This window comes from Bemisia tabaci, chromosome 10 (genome assembly GCF_918797505.1).
Source record: "Bemisia tabaci chromosome 10, PGI_BMITA_v3".
NCBI lineage: Eukaryota > Metazoa > Arthropoda > Insecta > Hemiptera > Aleyrodidae > Bemisia > Bemisia tabaci.
This window is the reverse complement of record NC_092802.1, coordinates 36,975,079-36,991,960: the sequence shown is the minus strand read 5'-3', so window position 1 is coordinate 36,991,960 and position 16,882 is coordinate 36,975,079. Positions and strand designations below refer to the sequence as shown.

At 37.2% G+C, this 16,882-nt stretch overlaps 1 protein-coding gene across 1 annotated transcript in view; it reads left to right on the top strand.

The window, feature by feature from the left end:
• Mical (Molecule interacting with CasL) overlaps nt 1-16,882 on the top strand; it is a 219,433-nt gene that overhangs the window by 184,630 nt on the left and 17,921 nt on the right. Inside the window, 5 exon segments of the mRNA XM_019040206.2 lie at nt 6,176-9,048; nt 10,330-10,585; nt 12,296-12,493; nt 13,578-13,607; nt 15,303-15,456. Coding sequence (XP_018895751.2) covers nt 6,176-9,048; nt 10,330-10,585; nt 12,296-12,493; nt 13,578-13,607; nt 15,303-15,456 — 3,511 coding nt within the window.

Here is a 16,882-nt window from a genome sequence, read left to right as displayed (position 1 = left end):
CATTGATAGTTCTACTCTTCCCAATTCTCATTGTTAATTTGAGAAGCGAGTGGAGGAAGGTAGTTAGAATTCTTCTCTCGGCCTTTCAATTCATGTGCTCCTAGGTTTAAGTTTGATTGTAAATTACAGTCTCTGTAAGTTAGATCCCAATAGAGCTAGTCACTGATTTTTATTTTAGAATTGCATTGTTACTCTTTGCAACGTTAGTTTGTAAGTAATCATAAGTTTTTTGTCTAACTGTGGCAAGTTTTATCGCTCCTGTCCTGATAATTTTGGGGCTCGAAAGTCCTTGTTTTCAACGTGAATTTTTATAATCATCCCAGGGCCTCAGACAAGTTTAAATCAGCCCAACTAGCCGTCACCTACTTTTTTCTCATGTTTTACTCCTTAACTGGAAAAGCGTACAATTTTTGCCCTTTTTATTCAGTGTAATCCCTTACAGCCCAGGAGAAATTCGCAATACATGTGAAGACCTTGCGTTGTTCAGGTTTTTGTTAACAAAGTAGAGTAATGGAAGAAAGAAGTCCATGTGAAATGCACTTCGGCTGATTGTAGTTAAAGCTGTCCAAATGTGTACTTCTGGATTTGGCCTATCGTGGAAAAAAGTCATGGAAGAAACAAAGATGGCTTTTGCTCACAGCAAATACTTAGGAAAAGGTCTCTTTGACCTGCTAAGTAGAGAATGTCTCATCTTGTAGGTCAGCAGACAAAGCAATTTTTTCTTGTAATATTCCTATTAAGTTTTTAATTAGTTTTAACTTTCTGATCTTGTTCCTTTAATCTGCAGGGTGTCTAGTGACTGGGAAAACCAGGAAATGTCAGGGATTTTTTTGTGTCGGGGAAATCAGGAAAAAAATTAGTGAATTTGCAAAGATTCTGCATGTCAGGGAATTTTATTTTGCAAGCAATTTTTGCATCAGGGAAACGTCGGGGAAATCGAAAAACACAGAAATTTAGTTTTGTTGAAAATTGGTGATGAAACGAGTTTCAGAAAAATGGAATCGATACCAAAATTTCTATCAGTATTTTTACTGATGTATTTTAAATTTTAACAATGAGGCAAAAGTGTCTTGCATAAGCTTAGGCACCATATACTTAGTTCTTTTTATCACATTATATCCCTAAAACATGAAAAAATTCTTATTTACACCTTATCAGTTCAACCGTGTCAAAAAATTAGGAATATTTTCCCTTTTTGTCAGGAATTGTAAATTTTTTCTTGGCTTTTTAGCCATTTTTGTCAGGGAAATGTCAGAGAATTTTTTTTTAAAATTGCTAGACACCCTGATCTGCAACAGATTTTATCGTTGAGAGTCCACAGTCCTTCCTTATTTCTCATCTAAAGTTTCTCTCTCTTCAGTGGCGATTCTTGAAAGGTGACAAAACTGTTTTTCCTCAATTTAAACGAATTTAAAACAATCGGTCCTTGGTGAGGCAGCTTATCTATTGTAAAATCGATATTTTTAATGGATCTAAATGGAGGAAACACAGTGTTGCCAGCTTGCTAGATTGCCACTGCCTCTCTTTACCATTAATAGAACTATCTTTTCATGTCTTTTCCCGCAACTACATCTAGTCATTCTTTCTCTGTGATGGATGGACGTTAGTTCAAGTGATAGTTAGAATTTATCTCTTCTTTTCTTTTATCTTCCAAAGAAAGGAAGAATCTCAAATGGATATCATTCAGGTAAATCTGCTGTGCTTTGGAGAATGATTTGAAAGCAATCAAGCAGTTGGTATATTTCCGATTTTTGGATATCTCCTAAAAAATCTCTGAGCATCACATCAGTTAAATTGTGTGTACAAATGTCTGATGGGCTACAGCGTTGTGTGATGCTCGGAGGTTTTTGAAGAAGTATCCTAAAATCCAGAAATCGCAAATTCATAAATCCATTATCGAATCATTATCCCAAGTGCTGAAGATCCATCTTAAGTAGGAAAGATGTATCCATGGTGTGAGTTGTAAAAAAATATGTATCTTTTTAAGTTGTTTGATGGAGCGTACTTCGTTTTTTAAAACTGTGTCTGCAGATAAATTCTCTCTGCTGCATGACATCCAGAAAATGCTCAGTTTTATGAATTGTTTAAAGTTATGGCTCATTTGTTGGAATTATTGTTGGGTTGAGTTTTGTTGAGATTTTCGAAATTTTATCTGTTGTTTAAATTTAAATTCTTTTGTCTTTCTGTTAATTGTAATAAACTTTGAAATTAAAGGGTCTCTGGTTTTTTCTCTCAGCAGATGTTTGGAGTGATTGTTTTTATCGTAAATTATAAATGCTATTTTCTTACTCATCTGTTGATGTTGAAAATTTCCAATTTGTATATTGTGTTCCACATGATATTTTGATGAAGATACTTATTTTAATATTCATTAGTTCTTTGACTATCTATTGGTCTATTTAAATTGTCTATATCTAAAATTTCACTGATTCAGTCATATCCGTATAAAACTTTATAACTTTTAAAACTATTTTGAGCCGTATTGTGAGAATAGCAGTATTATTCTCTTTTTCTCTCCTTGTCTTTTGACGAAATTAAGTACTTCCTTTAAATTATTTTATCAACATTTTTGATAAATCAGTACAGATTTTCATTTCTCCCTGAAAAGAATCATGAATGGACTGCATCTGACTGTAACACACCAAGCTGTTGACAGTTTGAACGGAGAAGAAAAATTTTGAAATTTGATTCCTCCGGATAACTTAATGTTAGGGACGAATTTTAACGGTCGTTTTTGAGTTGAAAATATTTTTTCTCCGACTTTGAATTTTTGACTGGAGAAAGTCCAAAAAGTACTCGCAACTAATTTTTTTTCTCAACTAAGACTTGCCGCGTTTTTGCTGAACTTAGTCCAAATAAAGTGAAGAGGAGAGAAAAAGAAGGGAATATTGGATTGAACTTACTCAGTTTGAATCGTAAGAATCAAAGCAAAACTCAAGAAATCGTAATTGATTAGAGCTCAGTATATGTATTTTCTCTTTCTTCTCCCCCCCCACCCCGCCCAAGTCCTTTAAATTTAGTAGAAGTACCATTTCCTTCTTATTCAGTGTGCAGCGAAGTGTATTTTGATTTCCATCGTTTTAAATTTCCATCCATGCACAAATATTTTGGCATAAAAAAAAACCTCCCAGAGATTGTCGAATTAAACTAGATTTATAACACTTCGAAGTTAAAATTACGTGCTTTTTAAGAAAAGCTATTAAAGTTTTAATCTATTTTTTTTTCTTCTTTCCTCTTCTCTTTTTTTTCATAGCACTTTGATGAAGTGTTGCAATTTACATATTTTGCCCTGAAATCAAGCACTTTGTCTTGCCATTGAGAGTTTTTGAACGATATTAGGTAGAATCAGCCTACATCAGAAATCACCCAATTTCCTCTCAACTTTTGTTTTTTTTTTCATAAGAAAACTAACTGAGGTTTTGTCTTGAAATTTTTGTAAGTATGTCCTTTAAACTTTAAGAAGAATCCATGGGAAGGTTCTAGGCATTTTGTCGCTCAGTTACCCTGTGAAAAAAAATAGAAAAAAACCAGGGAAATAGTTAGTCAACATAAAACGCAGCCAGGACAATCCGGGTGAAATCTGTCCATTCTGCTGTGCTGAAGAAGAGGGCTGCATAAAAATTCGAAAGTTACTAAATTTCACCGTATAAAACATGTACTCTCGAGAAAAGTTATGATTATTTTTCCTTGAAAGTTTCAAATATTTTGGATAAAATCGGAAATAAAGTAGTCTGAAAATTTCAGAGAAAAATCCCCAAAATTTCTCCAATTAATTCGTTTTTTATCAAAGAAAATACGGCATTGTCTAACTGCTCATAAGGCGTTCTTTCTTAGCACGACAGCATTTGTTCGTAAGGCAAATGAGAAAATTTCACCAGGAGACAAAACACTTGATAGCAAGAAACAATAATCAATTTGAAACTTTTTTTCACCCTTGAAGTGTTTTTTGTCAGAGATCATAATTTTCGTTTTTCGATCCAACGGGAATAAAATGCCTCTCCTGGGAAATGTCCTATCTTGCTTTAAGATACAATTTCCCGAGACATTTACATTCTTTGGTAATTATGTATGGATCTTCTGAGCCCGCCAGCAAACCACTCGAAAATGTTGTTAAGAAACTCGCAAGTTATCCTTTTCACATCGTTTTCTTTCAAGTTTTTCTATTACCAATCAAGATGCTTAGATTTATCTCCTGTGGCCCAATCCTGACTTCAACTTAGTCCTGGCGGGTCTTTGTTTTTTCGAATCAGGTACTTTCTTGCGTATTCGTGTGTCAGTGCATTTGTGTGTGCGTGAATGTGTTTGCTTCCTACCTAATAGCACTACACCCAACCCAACCTTTCCTCTCTTACTTCCACTCTTTTGTTTCCCACACTAATTATCGTGTTCCCAAACTAGATGGATGTTATTTTACCGATATTTTCACAGTAAACGCTCTGATTAGGATGTGGATTGAATACGGCCTTTTGTTTATCAAAATTTGTGTAAAATATGTCGTTTTTTGAAAAAAAAGCAAATTGATGGATGAAGCAAAATCATAATTGTTAACTTAGATCTATTGATTTCTTTATGTGTAGATAATTTTGCAGTGATTTACAGCAGAAATGACTCTTGAAGTGGTTGCTTATAACACTCATCAGCTTTGTCTAAAATTCTACTTGTGTTCATCAATATAATTGATTTTAATTTCTGAAGAAATTAATTAATATCGTCAATCAATCTGAACTGAAATGACAGTTGTCCAAAAACTACTGAGTATATCCCTGATTTTTATTAAGAAATCGCGAGTGAAGGCTTTTTTGTGGTTTTTTTTTTGTTTCTGTTTTTCTGTCAGATCAGTCTTTGCTTTTTTTCTCCAATATGTGACTCCTTTTTCTGTCGACAGTCACATATCATTCTCAGATGAAAGACTACAAATTACATTTTAGAGCTGCGAAATTTCTACTCGTAAATCATACTTTTACTGGGAGACTGTTGGGCATTTCTGACTGAAAATTTCCCCGATTTTTCCTCTGATCACATGCTAAAATCAGCAAAGGTTCGGGCAGAAACTGCGTAGTTATATTCTTGTAAAACCTGATTTGTGTGAGACAACTTGGCAACCTTGGAACAGAGTTTTGTTCATTTGCCTGGGAGATGATGATACTAGGAATCTGAAACTAGAATTGAAGACTTCTTTGGTTGTTCTAGCTTCTTTCAATTTAAATAAAATAGTTGATCATCACATTAGTGTCTATCAATGAATTCTATTTACGAGTATTTACGCTGCTACTTACTTGTGCCATCTAACAAGAATTTTTCTCCCTACGGAGAAAGACAAAATGTTTTGCTGTTGAATGTATCTTTTTCATTTAAAAGTGTTCCTCAGTGCAAGTGCTTTTATCTCACAGATAATTGCATACATTTGTTTGTAGGTCATTGTGCTCTTTTTGTTTTGTTTTTTTACCAATGTAACAGGTTAACATGTCATTTAGCTATTTTTCTCGCATTGACACTAACATTTCAATGACTTAACTCCGTAACCATCAACATCAATAGGAAAGATGCAAAATTTTTGCATTCCTTATTTTTCCGGAGGGTACTTAACTAATCAATATCATGAGTTTAAATCTTTGCAGGATAAGAAATAATGAAGTTAAATCGTAGAAATTTTCTAACTGTAATTTGTATCCATTTTCTGTCTATAAATTGAAGTATGCTCGGTAATTTGGAGAAAATCTTCATCAAGATTAGAGCTTTGGGAATCCTGCCATCAGTTGCTTTCGTTGCCTTGTAATCCCTGTTTTGTGAAGCCTTCTTGACAATTGTATTAAGGTTTTTTTTTTGCACTTCTCTGTGACTTGATAAGTACCTTTGTAAGTGCAGTTGTCTAGAATTTTGAGCACGGATCCTCAGGGTTGCCGACGGTCTGGAAAACGGGAAAAGTCAGGGAATTTTGGACGCATCTACCTAAAGTCTAGCGAAAGTCAGCGTATTTTTTCAAAATAAAAATAGATGGAAATTTCGTTCAAAAGCCAGGGAAAGTCAGGAATTAGATAATTTTGGAGTCGGGGAAAAGCAAAAAAAGTCAGGGAAGTCAGGGAATTTGAAACTAAAGTACTTATGGCAACCCTGATCCTGTTCTCATTTGTTGGAGGTTTTCAAGCCCTTTGTAAGTTTTTATTTTTCATTGCAGGTTACCACTGGCGATTACACGACAGACAGTTCTGAATCCGAGTCGGAAGAAGAACAGAACTCCGCGACAGAAATCTCCACTGACTCGGAGTTCGAGCGGGATGAAACCACGCCAACCCGGCACGAGATCCCAGACATCATCATCGGTGAAAACGTCCAGGTGAAGGAAATGAAACTGAGCGAGCTGTCGCGACCGAAACTCGTGAACGGTAACGCTGTAGATAAACCCATCATCCTCCACCTGAACCAAAGCCCGATGGCACGGCCCACCCCTCTCGGTAACTTCCGCCGGGAGAACTACCTCCTCCAGAAGACGGCATCGACAGAAGGTATCGCGTCGAAAACCTCGCTCGAGCTCAAGAAGAAATACCTGTTGGGCAGCACGGACCCCTCGAACGCGGTCCGGAAGTCGGGCTCTGCGTCCAGCCTCGACTCGCGCTTCAAAAATTTTGTCGACCACATTTCCGAGCAGCAAAAATTACTAAACCCAGCTCCGGAGCCAAGCCCATCCATGCAGGCGTTCTTACAAGGCTCGGAAAAACTGGGCGTCTCACCAGTTGGTTCACCGTCTTTGCGCACCCTTAAAGAGCCACCCACCCTAGCCGACGCCAAGAGTTACAAACACGTTTGCAGCTTGAGCAATTTCATCACGTCTAGCCCGATTATTAGTGATACGAATGTTACCGCCAAAAACGAACTCAACGAGCGTCTCTCGGCTGCGGAGAGTGACGACAGTCTGAACAAAGCCGCTCAATTAATTGTAGCGAATAGTCCCAGTGTTGTATGTGCAATAAATAGTGTAGATATCAAGGAGACGGATGAGATGGTGCCCAAGTTAGAGTCTCCGATCGGCGAGGCCATTCCGGATATCCACCGTTCGGAACCGGCGATCGTCGACGAGAACATGGACAGCGATTCGCTCTTCTCAGACACGTCTTGCAGCGAGGAGAAAGCCAAAGACGATTCCATCCACAAGTTCCGCAAAGTCGAGATACACGACTCGGGCAGTGAGCAAATGCCCGATTCGCCCAAGCCAAAGAAATCAGAGAGCGAGTTCAAATTCCAGGAACCCAAGCTCGAGGAACCCAATTTAATAAAGGAGTCGTCGATGCAGAATAAAGTGAATGTCTCCATTCCTGATGTGTGTCTTCATACTGTTACCCTTCCGCCTACGCCTCTGACCTTGGCCAAACCTAGTGAAGACCTCGGGAAACTCTCGGAAGTGTCCCGGAGCACAGAGAACTTGGACGTCGCGACCAACTTTAGCAAAATCATAACCGTACCCAGTAAAACAGCAAGCAGTCAAGTTCTGAAACAAGTATCGAATACGAGTCAGTTATTTTCGACAGAAGTAGGAGGCAGTAAGGATAATATAAGCGGTAGAAGTAGTCCTGCCTCACCCGTTTCTGCATGCGATGAATCAACTGCCGCGGCCTTAACTGAGACTGAATTCTCAGACTGGGCGCGGGATGAGGACGTGGCAGTTTCGGACAATATCGATGACATTGAGTTTCGAATAAATCCAAAGAACATCACTTTCCGCCGCAACCAAAAAGCTCGAAATAAAAAACACGCAAGAGGTGTTGCAGCCCTAATCGCCAGAACTGAGGAGTTCGACGACGACTTCTCGCATGTTTGTGGGAAAGTCGAAGTCCCTGTTTCGCACATACTCTCCAACATCGATAACATTGAGTTCATGGACACTGGTGAGGAGGAATCGAGTCTCTCTGACGACCGTTTGAAGCGGAATAGTGGCTACGTTGAATTCGTCAATCAAACAGACGATGAAGATGCGACTACCCCTGTCGCAGTCAACCCTTACGTAATGCTTGTCGAATCAGAAACGAATGCTCAAACGCCGCTCCGGGAAGAGGTGGTGGAAGATGATAAATCTCACCGCACGGAAACAGGCACAACGACGTCAGAAATGACGACTGTCAAGCAGCTCTCAAATGAGGAGAAAAGTCTAACGGATTCAACTTCTCTATCGTCAGACATCAAATCGACGTTTGACTCTCAGGACACTAGCAATAAAACCTATGAAGAGTATGTGCAGAGGCTTCAAGGGAAAATTTTCCCTTTTTCCAATGTAAGGGACTCAATAGATATTAGAAAGTCGCGGCGTCACAAACCGCAGTTCAAGGAACCGCAGCCTGTGCCTCCAAAGAGTGTGAACGCTCGTCCTGCCACTGTTACACCTGTTACAATCCCGGATAGCAATAGCACGCCGAGCAATTCGAGTAGTACTCCATCCAGCAATAGCAACACTTGCAGCAGCCCTGCGACTAAAGAATTTAATAGTTTCAATAACCTGCCGATTAAATCGCCGAGCACCTCCCGCAAGTTGGAGGAGATCTCGCGGGAGAGGCTGAAACAGAAAGACCTGATCCACGAAATGGTGATGAACAAACTGATAGCGGAAGGCAAGTCTCCACAAGAGCGGAAGGCGCGCAAAAGCAACCGAAATTCCATGAGCCCGAGCGTTGGGTCGACAACTTCGATCGAAAATCGGGAAACGGTGAGTGATTTACCAATTGTATCCTCGCCCAAGAGGCCGGACTCTCTAGTCATTACTGCTAATGTCATGCGGAGGCATGATGATGTAAGGCGCCACAGCGTTCATCAGGATAAGTTGACAGCATTCCCTGCCGTCACAACCCCCGTGGAGGCCAAGACCGTCAGTGCGATGAACCCCTTACGGCGGCTGAATCTGCGACAGCAGTCCATGTCATCATTCCGCAGTCCCATGAGTCCTAAGACCAAGTTACCAGAAACTCCGCTCACCAACCCAGAGGCGTTCTCGTGTCCAGACATCCGGAAGGCACTGTTCGAGTCTGGGGACACACCACTCAAGGGCCCAATGACGACGCCAAGGTAATTATTTTATCTTACTACTGTAACCTGCTCCCGTACAGTAATTCTTGTGGTTGCTGCACTTAGTTTTACAGTTAATTTAAGGAAAATTCAAAGTAATAATGGAGTAGTGCATTATTGGTCCTTAGCTGAAAAGCAGTGATGAAAATCTGACATCTGATGCTGTTGAACCCTTGACAATGGCATAGCATCAAGGTGCCAGTTAAGGAAGGTCAGGTAATTTTATGAGAAAAACCAGAAATTTGAGAAATCGTAAAACTTAAAATGAGAAAATTCATTGGAGCTGTCCACACAATCAGACTGATTGTTAGTCTCAGTCTGGTTCTGGGTCCAATGCTTTGAGGTGCACTCTGACTAGTGAAGCAAAGAATAACTTCCAACAAGAAATTGCACTCTTAATGAATTGAATGATTCATACCGGATGAAAAAAGGTTCAACACATGTTTTTGTCATTTGTAGTGAGGATCCCAAATATTTTACATTTTCAGTTGTACGATTGCATGTTGTTGCTGTGAAAAGTAAAGGCATTTTATTATTTTAGTCTGGGAAAACCTAGAGAAGTCTCAAAATTTTCTCTTCGAGGCTGTGGATACCTTGGGCAAGCATTTGATTTAAAACAGATTTAAAATTGGCTACCAAATGGAGAAGTGGTGAAAATATGGATCTTAATGATACAATACCTCAAATCTCTTCAAATTGTAAGAACAGTTTTGCCTCAAATTATTGCACTGCACTAATTATTGAATTGTAAGAATTGAAGGGTTTTCCATAATGTTCTAAGGAATGAACAGTGTTAGTGAGAAAATATTACAGGAGTTTAAATGACCACACAAGTTGTTGAGTATGTAAAATGTAAAAATTTACGAAAATTTAAAAACTTTTAAAACAAACTTTAAAATCACTCACCTGAAATAAAAAAAAAATCGAAAATTTTATGCAAGTGAGTGTTTTTAAAGTTTGTTTTAAAAGTTTTTAAATTTTCGTAAATTTTTAAATTTTACATGAACAGTGTTAGTTTTTCCATTTTCATCTCAACTCTTGGAGGCCATACCAAAAACAAATTTTTTCTACCATCTTGTTGAACATTAAAAAAAAAAAGTTTCCAAGGCTTTTCAATTTTCCTTATCTGCTCCTGTCAAAAGTGAATTCAACGCCTCCTTCATGGAAACTCTGTGTTCCATACTTGCTAACACTCCATTGAACACCCCAGAGAATCCCTGAATTAAATATTGTTGTGCATTAATTCAAATACCTAAATCTACCTCTCTCTTCTTTCTGAAGGTTCAACCATGAGATGTTGCTGCGGACAGCAGAGCAAGTTCGAGAAAGCGCTCGAGCCCGAGTCAGGCTTATGAGTGATTCGCAGTTGGGCCTGAGCCCCGAGGAGAAACTCAATGCCTTGCGGCAAAAATTTGCAGCTCGGAAAATGGCGCAAAGCGAATCCAAAGGAAGTCTCGCAGCCAGAACGTTGTTCACTGATGAGCCCAAGTCAAATCCTACCTCTATCAACTATGATTTCCTCGAAAACGATAATAAGGTTAAAATTAAAGTACTCAGAATTTCCTTTTATTCATGACTCAAAGCCTTGAAACTTTGACCCAGTTTACCAGAGAATATCAGAAAATTTTCAGTATCAAAAACTGAAAAGTGATTCTCTGTACTTCAGCCAGTTTTCTTGCTCCATTTAACAATTAAATCTCCACCTTTAAGCTTTTTTTGCCGAACTATCCCACATACACACCGAGTTTAACGAAAATACAAAGTCGTATCTTGGAATAAAATGAGTTTTGAATTAAACTAGTTGGAAATTTTCCTCTATCCAAAATTCAAAGTCAAGAAAATTTTATGAAACGGTCCAATAGTAGTTAAACTTTATCCTTAATAATAAGTCTAATGTAGGAATAAAACTTCCAACCTCTTTTTCTTGGTTCAAATTTGATAGGACTTGGTGCATTTCTGTCTGTTAAACTCAGTCTGTGGCTGTCCAAGGGATAAGGACATTGGTTCACAAAAACTCAGAGATGGATAATAAATTAAAAGATATAAAATGTAAAAAAAGGAGCATATCAAATTGAATTGAATCGAATACTAGAGCAAAAAGGATTGTACTACAAAAATTTTGGGACGGAAAAAAAGAATCTAAAAATTTCAAGCCAAACCAGAGTTAAGATAGTTAGAAGTTCCAATTCGAAAAATATAGTTTCTAGGAAAGGTTATTGAACTTTCTAATTTATTGCGGTCAGGATGCAACATAATCAGATTATAATACTTTTCACCTTGTCCTTGACTGGCACAAAAATGAATGAAACTACTCTCTACTCGTTTTTTAAGACATTCAAAAGCATTCTTTGTTAGAATTTGAAAATCTAATTGTTCGACTCGATCCAAGTATAATGCTTCATTAGATATTTTGCTTCCATGGACCTAAGTGTCTTTCCCTGTTGATGCTTTTATTTTCAAAATATTTTCTAGAATTACTTGATAATTTGTAAGGATCAAAGACGTGAGGAGAGATTAGGAGGTACCTGCCGTCAGACAACAGCATAAATTTCCAGATTGTAGGTGGGGCTAAAAAAGGTCCTCCAGGGGGGCCAAAAAGGGCCCTTATCTATACCCCTCCTTTAATGGAGATGTTGCATGTGTGATGAATTTGCGCTTTGACTGTTGCTTCCCATGTAAAAGTTCGCGAGAAACACGGTGGTGCTACTGTTTTTTTCTGAAATCAACTCCCAAGCTCCAAAAAAGCTCTCAAGTTGAGACCAAAATGGAGAGGATATCCCACCCTACCCTGAGAGTCCACCTCTACATCAAAACAAACTCTCCATGCACAGATAGGGAGCAAATACATTAGCAGGGTTGCCGTGTTTTCAGTTTTGGAGTCCCCAAATAAAGTGGCAGCCCTGTCAATGTATTTGCTCCCTATCTGTGCATGGAGAGTTTGTCTTGATGTAGATGTGGACTCTCAGGGTAGGGTTGGATATCCCCTCCATTTTGGCCTCAACTTGAGAGCTTTTTTTGAGCTTGGGAGTTGATTTCGGAGATAACCAGTGGCACCATCGTGTTTCTCGTGAACTTTTACATAAGAATCAACAGTCAAATCACAAATCCCTCACACATGCAACATCTCCATTCATGTAAATGAATAAAAGGCATATAGCTCATGCAGTAGTTACAATATTATTTTACATGAAATTTGTTTAAGAAGAAAAAAGAAAATTACGTTACCAATTTATTTTTCATGTCTCAGGTGATGGATGGCAAAGATCTGAAGCACCGGAAAGATCGTGAAAGAAGGAAAAGCATCATTCAGGCTGTGTCAGATTTCTTCCACAAGAAGTCTCCTTCCCCTTCGCCTTCCAAAACTTCTGAGAAAGTTCCAAACCAATCGATAAGCAATAAATTCATGAAACTGCGACTTCATACCCTCAGTCGCGAAAAATCCAAAGTAAGCACTTTCTTTCATTCTCTCTATCCTTCATAATTATGGTTCATTTTAGATACGGAGAGTTTGCTTGGCATACAATTACAAAGAAAACAAATTATCATTTTTTTAAACATGAATGAATAACAAAATCAGTCTGCAGCAGGGCTGATTATTGAAATGATAGACAAAGCAATAGACTATGAAGAGGAGGGGTAAATCGAGCAATTCTGTTGATTGAAATAGGTGATTGTTTTAGAGTAAGGCGGAAATGATGGTCCAACTACAAAGTCTTTCATAGCTTGTCGTTAGTTAGTCTATTATTCACCATCTTTGTCCATTGGAACCACCTGCTTCCACCAGCAGGATCGCTTCATTTCCTCTTTGTCTTATTGGTTGATCAATTTCAATAATCAGCTTGCAGCAATAGTATATACAATTAAAAATTGAATGCGAATCAAATTAAAAAGTAACTTTTCTTTGGCCAAAATTTTAGCTCAGTACTGAGCAAAGTGATGGATCCTCTTAAAGTATTTTGAAAAACAGAGGAAAAGAATAATTGTAGTCATGGCAGTTTGATGTCTATGGCTCAAAAAAAGCAGAGGCGAGGACAGAAGGGGCTTGATTGTATTGCAATGTTTCAAAGTTCAACGTCAGAATTTAATTATTTTTCCAGTTTCAGATGTATGATTTGCATCAACATTTTCAGGAAAACTTCCCTTAATCACGATCACAAAATTCCTGAAAAGATGCGAAAGAAAATTTGCAACTTTTCATAAGTGAAGAAGGAATAAATTGTCCTGTGAAATGTTGCAACATTGCAGTCTAATTAAGCCCGTTTATCTCTCTCCCTTCAATAAGTGGTTTTGAAACAAAGTTTTAACATGACACAGACAAGGCTCAAAATTACTGATTTTAAAGCAGTTTTAGGATCTTTTACGGCACAAAAATGAACTAAGTCGTTTGTAAATTGTCTTTCTTGATAAAAATGAAAAAAAATAAAATAAAAACCAAACCATAATGAAGCAATCAAGAGATTGTAACTGTAACACTCTCTGTTCTCTAGTAGCTTAATTAAGAAGCAAAATTCATTTTTTTTTGTTTGCAGTCAGCTGAAATTTTAGATTCGGAAAAGAGAGTAAGCCAATTTTCTATTACATGCCTGTAGAGAGTAATGTAGACAGTGTTTTTAAACTTATCCTCTGATGTTTTTTCCCTTCCTTTTTTACCTGTTTAGTATTATTTGTGCTACACGTGACACGTTCCTCATACTGGTTTTATTTTCTGATAAGGTTGTTGATCGTTCTTATGTGTACTGAAATCACTTTCATATTATCTATATACATTCATAATTTTTCGCAGATTTTTTTTTTTGTTGGTAATATTTTTCTCTTCAATTTTTAATAATCTTTTTTAAAAAAATTTCTCTCAATCATCAGCCAGAAGTTTACAGATGGTGTTCGACTTCCTCAACTTATTTTACCCTCCTCTCCTTCCTAAATTGGACAGTGTGTCTTCTATCTCTTGTCTCTTTTTAGTAAAAACAGTTTGTTCATTTTTAATAGACATTTAATCTAGACAGAGTTGGTGTTTTTTTGTCATGGCAATAAATTCAGTATAGAACTGATTTTGTTTCATTTAGATTTGGTAACTTGACTTCAAAACCCTTACATAGTCACCTTCTGGCCAAAGTATCAAAAGTTCTATTTACGCTTAGACACTATGTTGCCGGACATCTCGGTCAGTGGCGTGGCGTGAATTGAGATATATCGATTGCTATGCCATTTAAACCTATGAAAAAAGATCGATTATCAGGGTGTTCGCAGCAAACACCTTAGTAATCGATTCTTTACCATAGCTTCAAATGGCGAGATTTCGATAATCGATTATTCACGCCACGCCACTGATCTCAGTATTGTTTTAATTTTTCCTTCAAAACTTTGCTGATGTTTTCTTGAGAATTTCAAGGATCAATCTTGATGACAAAAGAAATATAAAGTAACATCTTCAAGTGACTGTTCATTAGTCTTTCCTTTAAAATTGGATAAGTTTGAGAATTCTGGCAACACAGTACCTAAACACAAGTGTCACTCGTGATGCTTTAGCGTGAAGATGGCGATATCTGTTTTCATTTTCCCAGTTATATTTGTGATTAGTTGCATTTTTATTTTTTATTTTATTTGAGACTATGTTGATATCATATCATCGTGTCTGCATGTATGATTGTTAAGCATGATAGTTTCAGTTTGCTACAAGTATGATTTTCAGATATTTTAATTATCCGAATCTATTTGATCTGAAAAATTATTGGTTTGAAAGCTTTTTAGGCTTGAATCTCAGTTTCGTGGAAGGGTCTCTCAGCTTCAGTGAAATGCTTATATTGGATACCATAAAATGTTTGAATTGTAAGATGCAAAATAGATCATGACTAGAAAACTCGTTTAGTTGGGATATGTTTTTGTCAGAGACCTCCGAAGAATCGAATGGCAAAATTGATAATGTGTGATAATTGATAATAATACGCCAGAAGAGCGATGATCTATGGTGCAAAATTGATCATTTGATCGAGGAAAATACTAAGCAAATGCAAAAATAGGTCTAGATCCCCTCTTCCCAATAAATTTTGTCAACATTAGATCGTCTATTCTATGCAGTTTCTGGCCCATTGGTCAAGCAAATTCTTCCTCATTAAAAAATGACACCTGGATTTACTGAAACATTCGTCAGGAAATATTCCATTCCGTTCTGTCCTCATCCATTGGATTCAACTCTCGGCCTTTTTGTTCCACCGTTTAAAGTTTCTCTTTTCAACGGTCTCTTTTTAATTTTTCAGGATAAGTTTTCTCCTCCGAGTGAGCTAGAACGAAGCAAAAGCGTTAGCGAATCAGAAATGAGACGAAGACTGATAGACGGCCTAGCTCCGCCTGTTCCTCCACTACCTCTCAACTACTCCCTTCAACCACTTAACACTACCAACCGTCCATCTGGTGAGAACATTTCTGCATTCACCCTATCTATTTGATCTGCAAGCTGATCATTGAAGTTGATAGACAAAGCGATAGACAAAGGAAACACAGGAAAACTGAAGCAATCCTATTCTGCTGTGCTAAGGAAGGATGCTGTATGAGCATTTAGGCATAGCCATATTTCCTTCAATAAAAGACGAATCCACTGGGAAAATTGTGAATATTTTTCCTCCAATTTTTCAGACAATTTTATTCTCAATTCAATTATACATATCTGAAAATTTCAAGGAAAAATATGCATAAGACGGCCTAGCTCCGCCTGTTCCTCCACTACCTCTCAACTACTCCCTCAACAACTTAACACTACCAACCGTCCATCCGGTGAGAACATTTCTTCATTTACCCTATCTATTTGATCTGTAAGCTGATCATTGAAGTTGATAGACAAAGCACAGACAAAGGAAACACAGGAGAAATGAAGCAATCCTATTCTGCTGTACTAAGGAAGAATGCTGTATGAGCATTTAAGCATAGCCATATTTCCTTCAATAAAAGATGAATCCACTGGGAAAATTGTGAATATTTTTCCTCCAATTTTTCAGACAATTTTATTCTTTAATTATACATATCTGATAATTTCAAGGAAAAATATGCATAATTTTCTCCAAAAATACATGCTTTATTCGGGAAAATTTTGCAACCCTCGAAACTCCATACGGGATTACAACATTGTGTTTCTTACAAAATTTTACACAAATTTCAGAGAATAAATTTAACTGCAAAATCTTACAGTGCTTCCTATTTCAGCAGATTGATTCAAAAAGTTGAGTACAATAAGTTTTATCTTATCTTGAAGCTCTGGAAAGTTCATACATTTTTATATATTTTTTAGCTCTAAGATAATAACAATAATAAAAATAGGGCCTTAAAATTTCTTTGAACCAGGACTTTTTATGAAGTATAAATTCTAAAGCAACAGAAAAATTTCCCTAAGAAGTATTTATGTTATTGAATTCAAATGTTATAGTTAAAAGTTTAAAGTATAAAAAGTGATACATTTTCAAATTTTCAAAGCCCCATTTGTCATCTGTTGGTCTTAATATTCCTACAGGTGGTGCCGTAATCCAAACAAAGCATTTAACTTCAAAAATTTTTCCCCTCCTTAAAATTAAAATTTTGAACTAGTAACAAATCTTAACACAATGCAATTTTTTGCATTTTTCCTGAAGAGCTGTGCAAAATACATGGAGTCAATCAAGTTACTTCTGACATGATATTGCCAAAAATTTGGCGGGCTGCCTTATCAGTTTCTGAGATAAAACTAGAAGTCGGTAAATAAACTGTTGACTGAAGGAGTAATTAAGGAGAAAAATCAACATGAGATAGTAGAGTTACATTGGTTTAGTTTCCCTCACTCATTTCTCAATCATACCCAGAAAGATTTAAG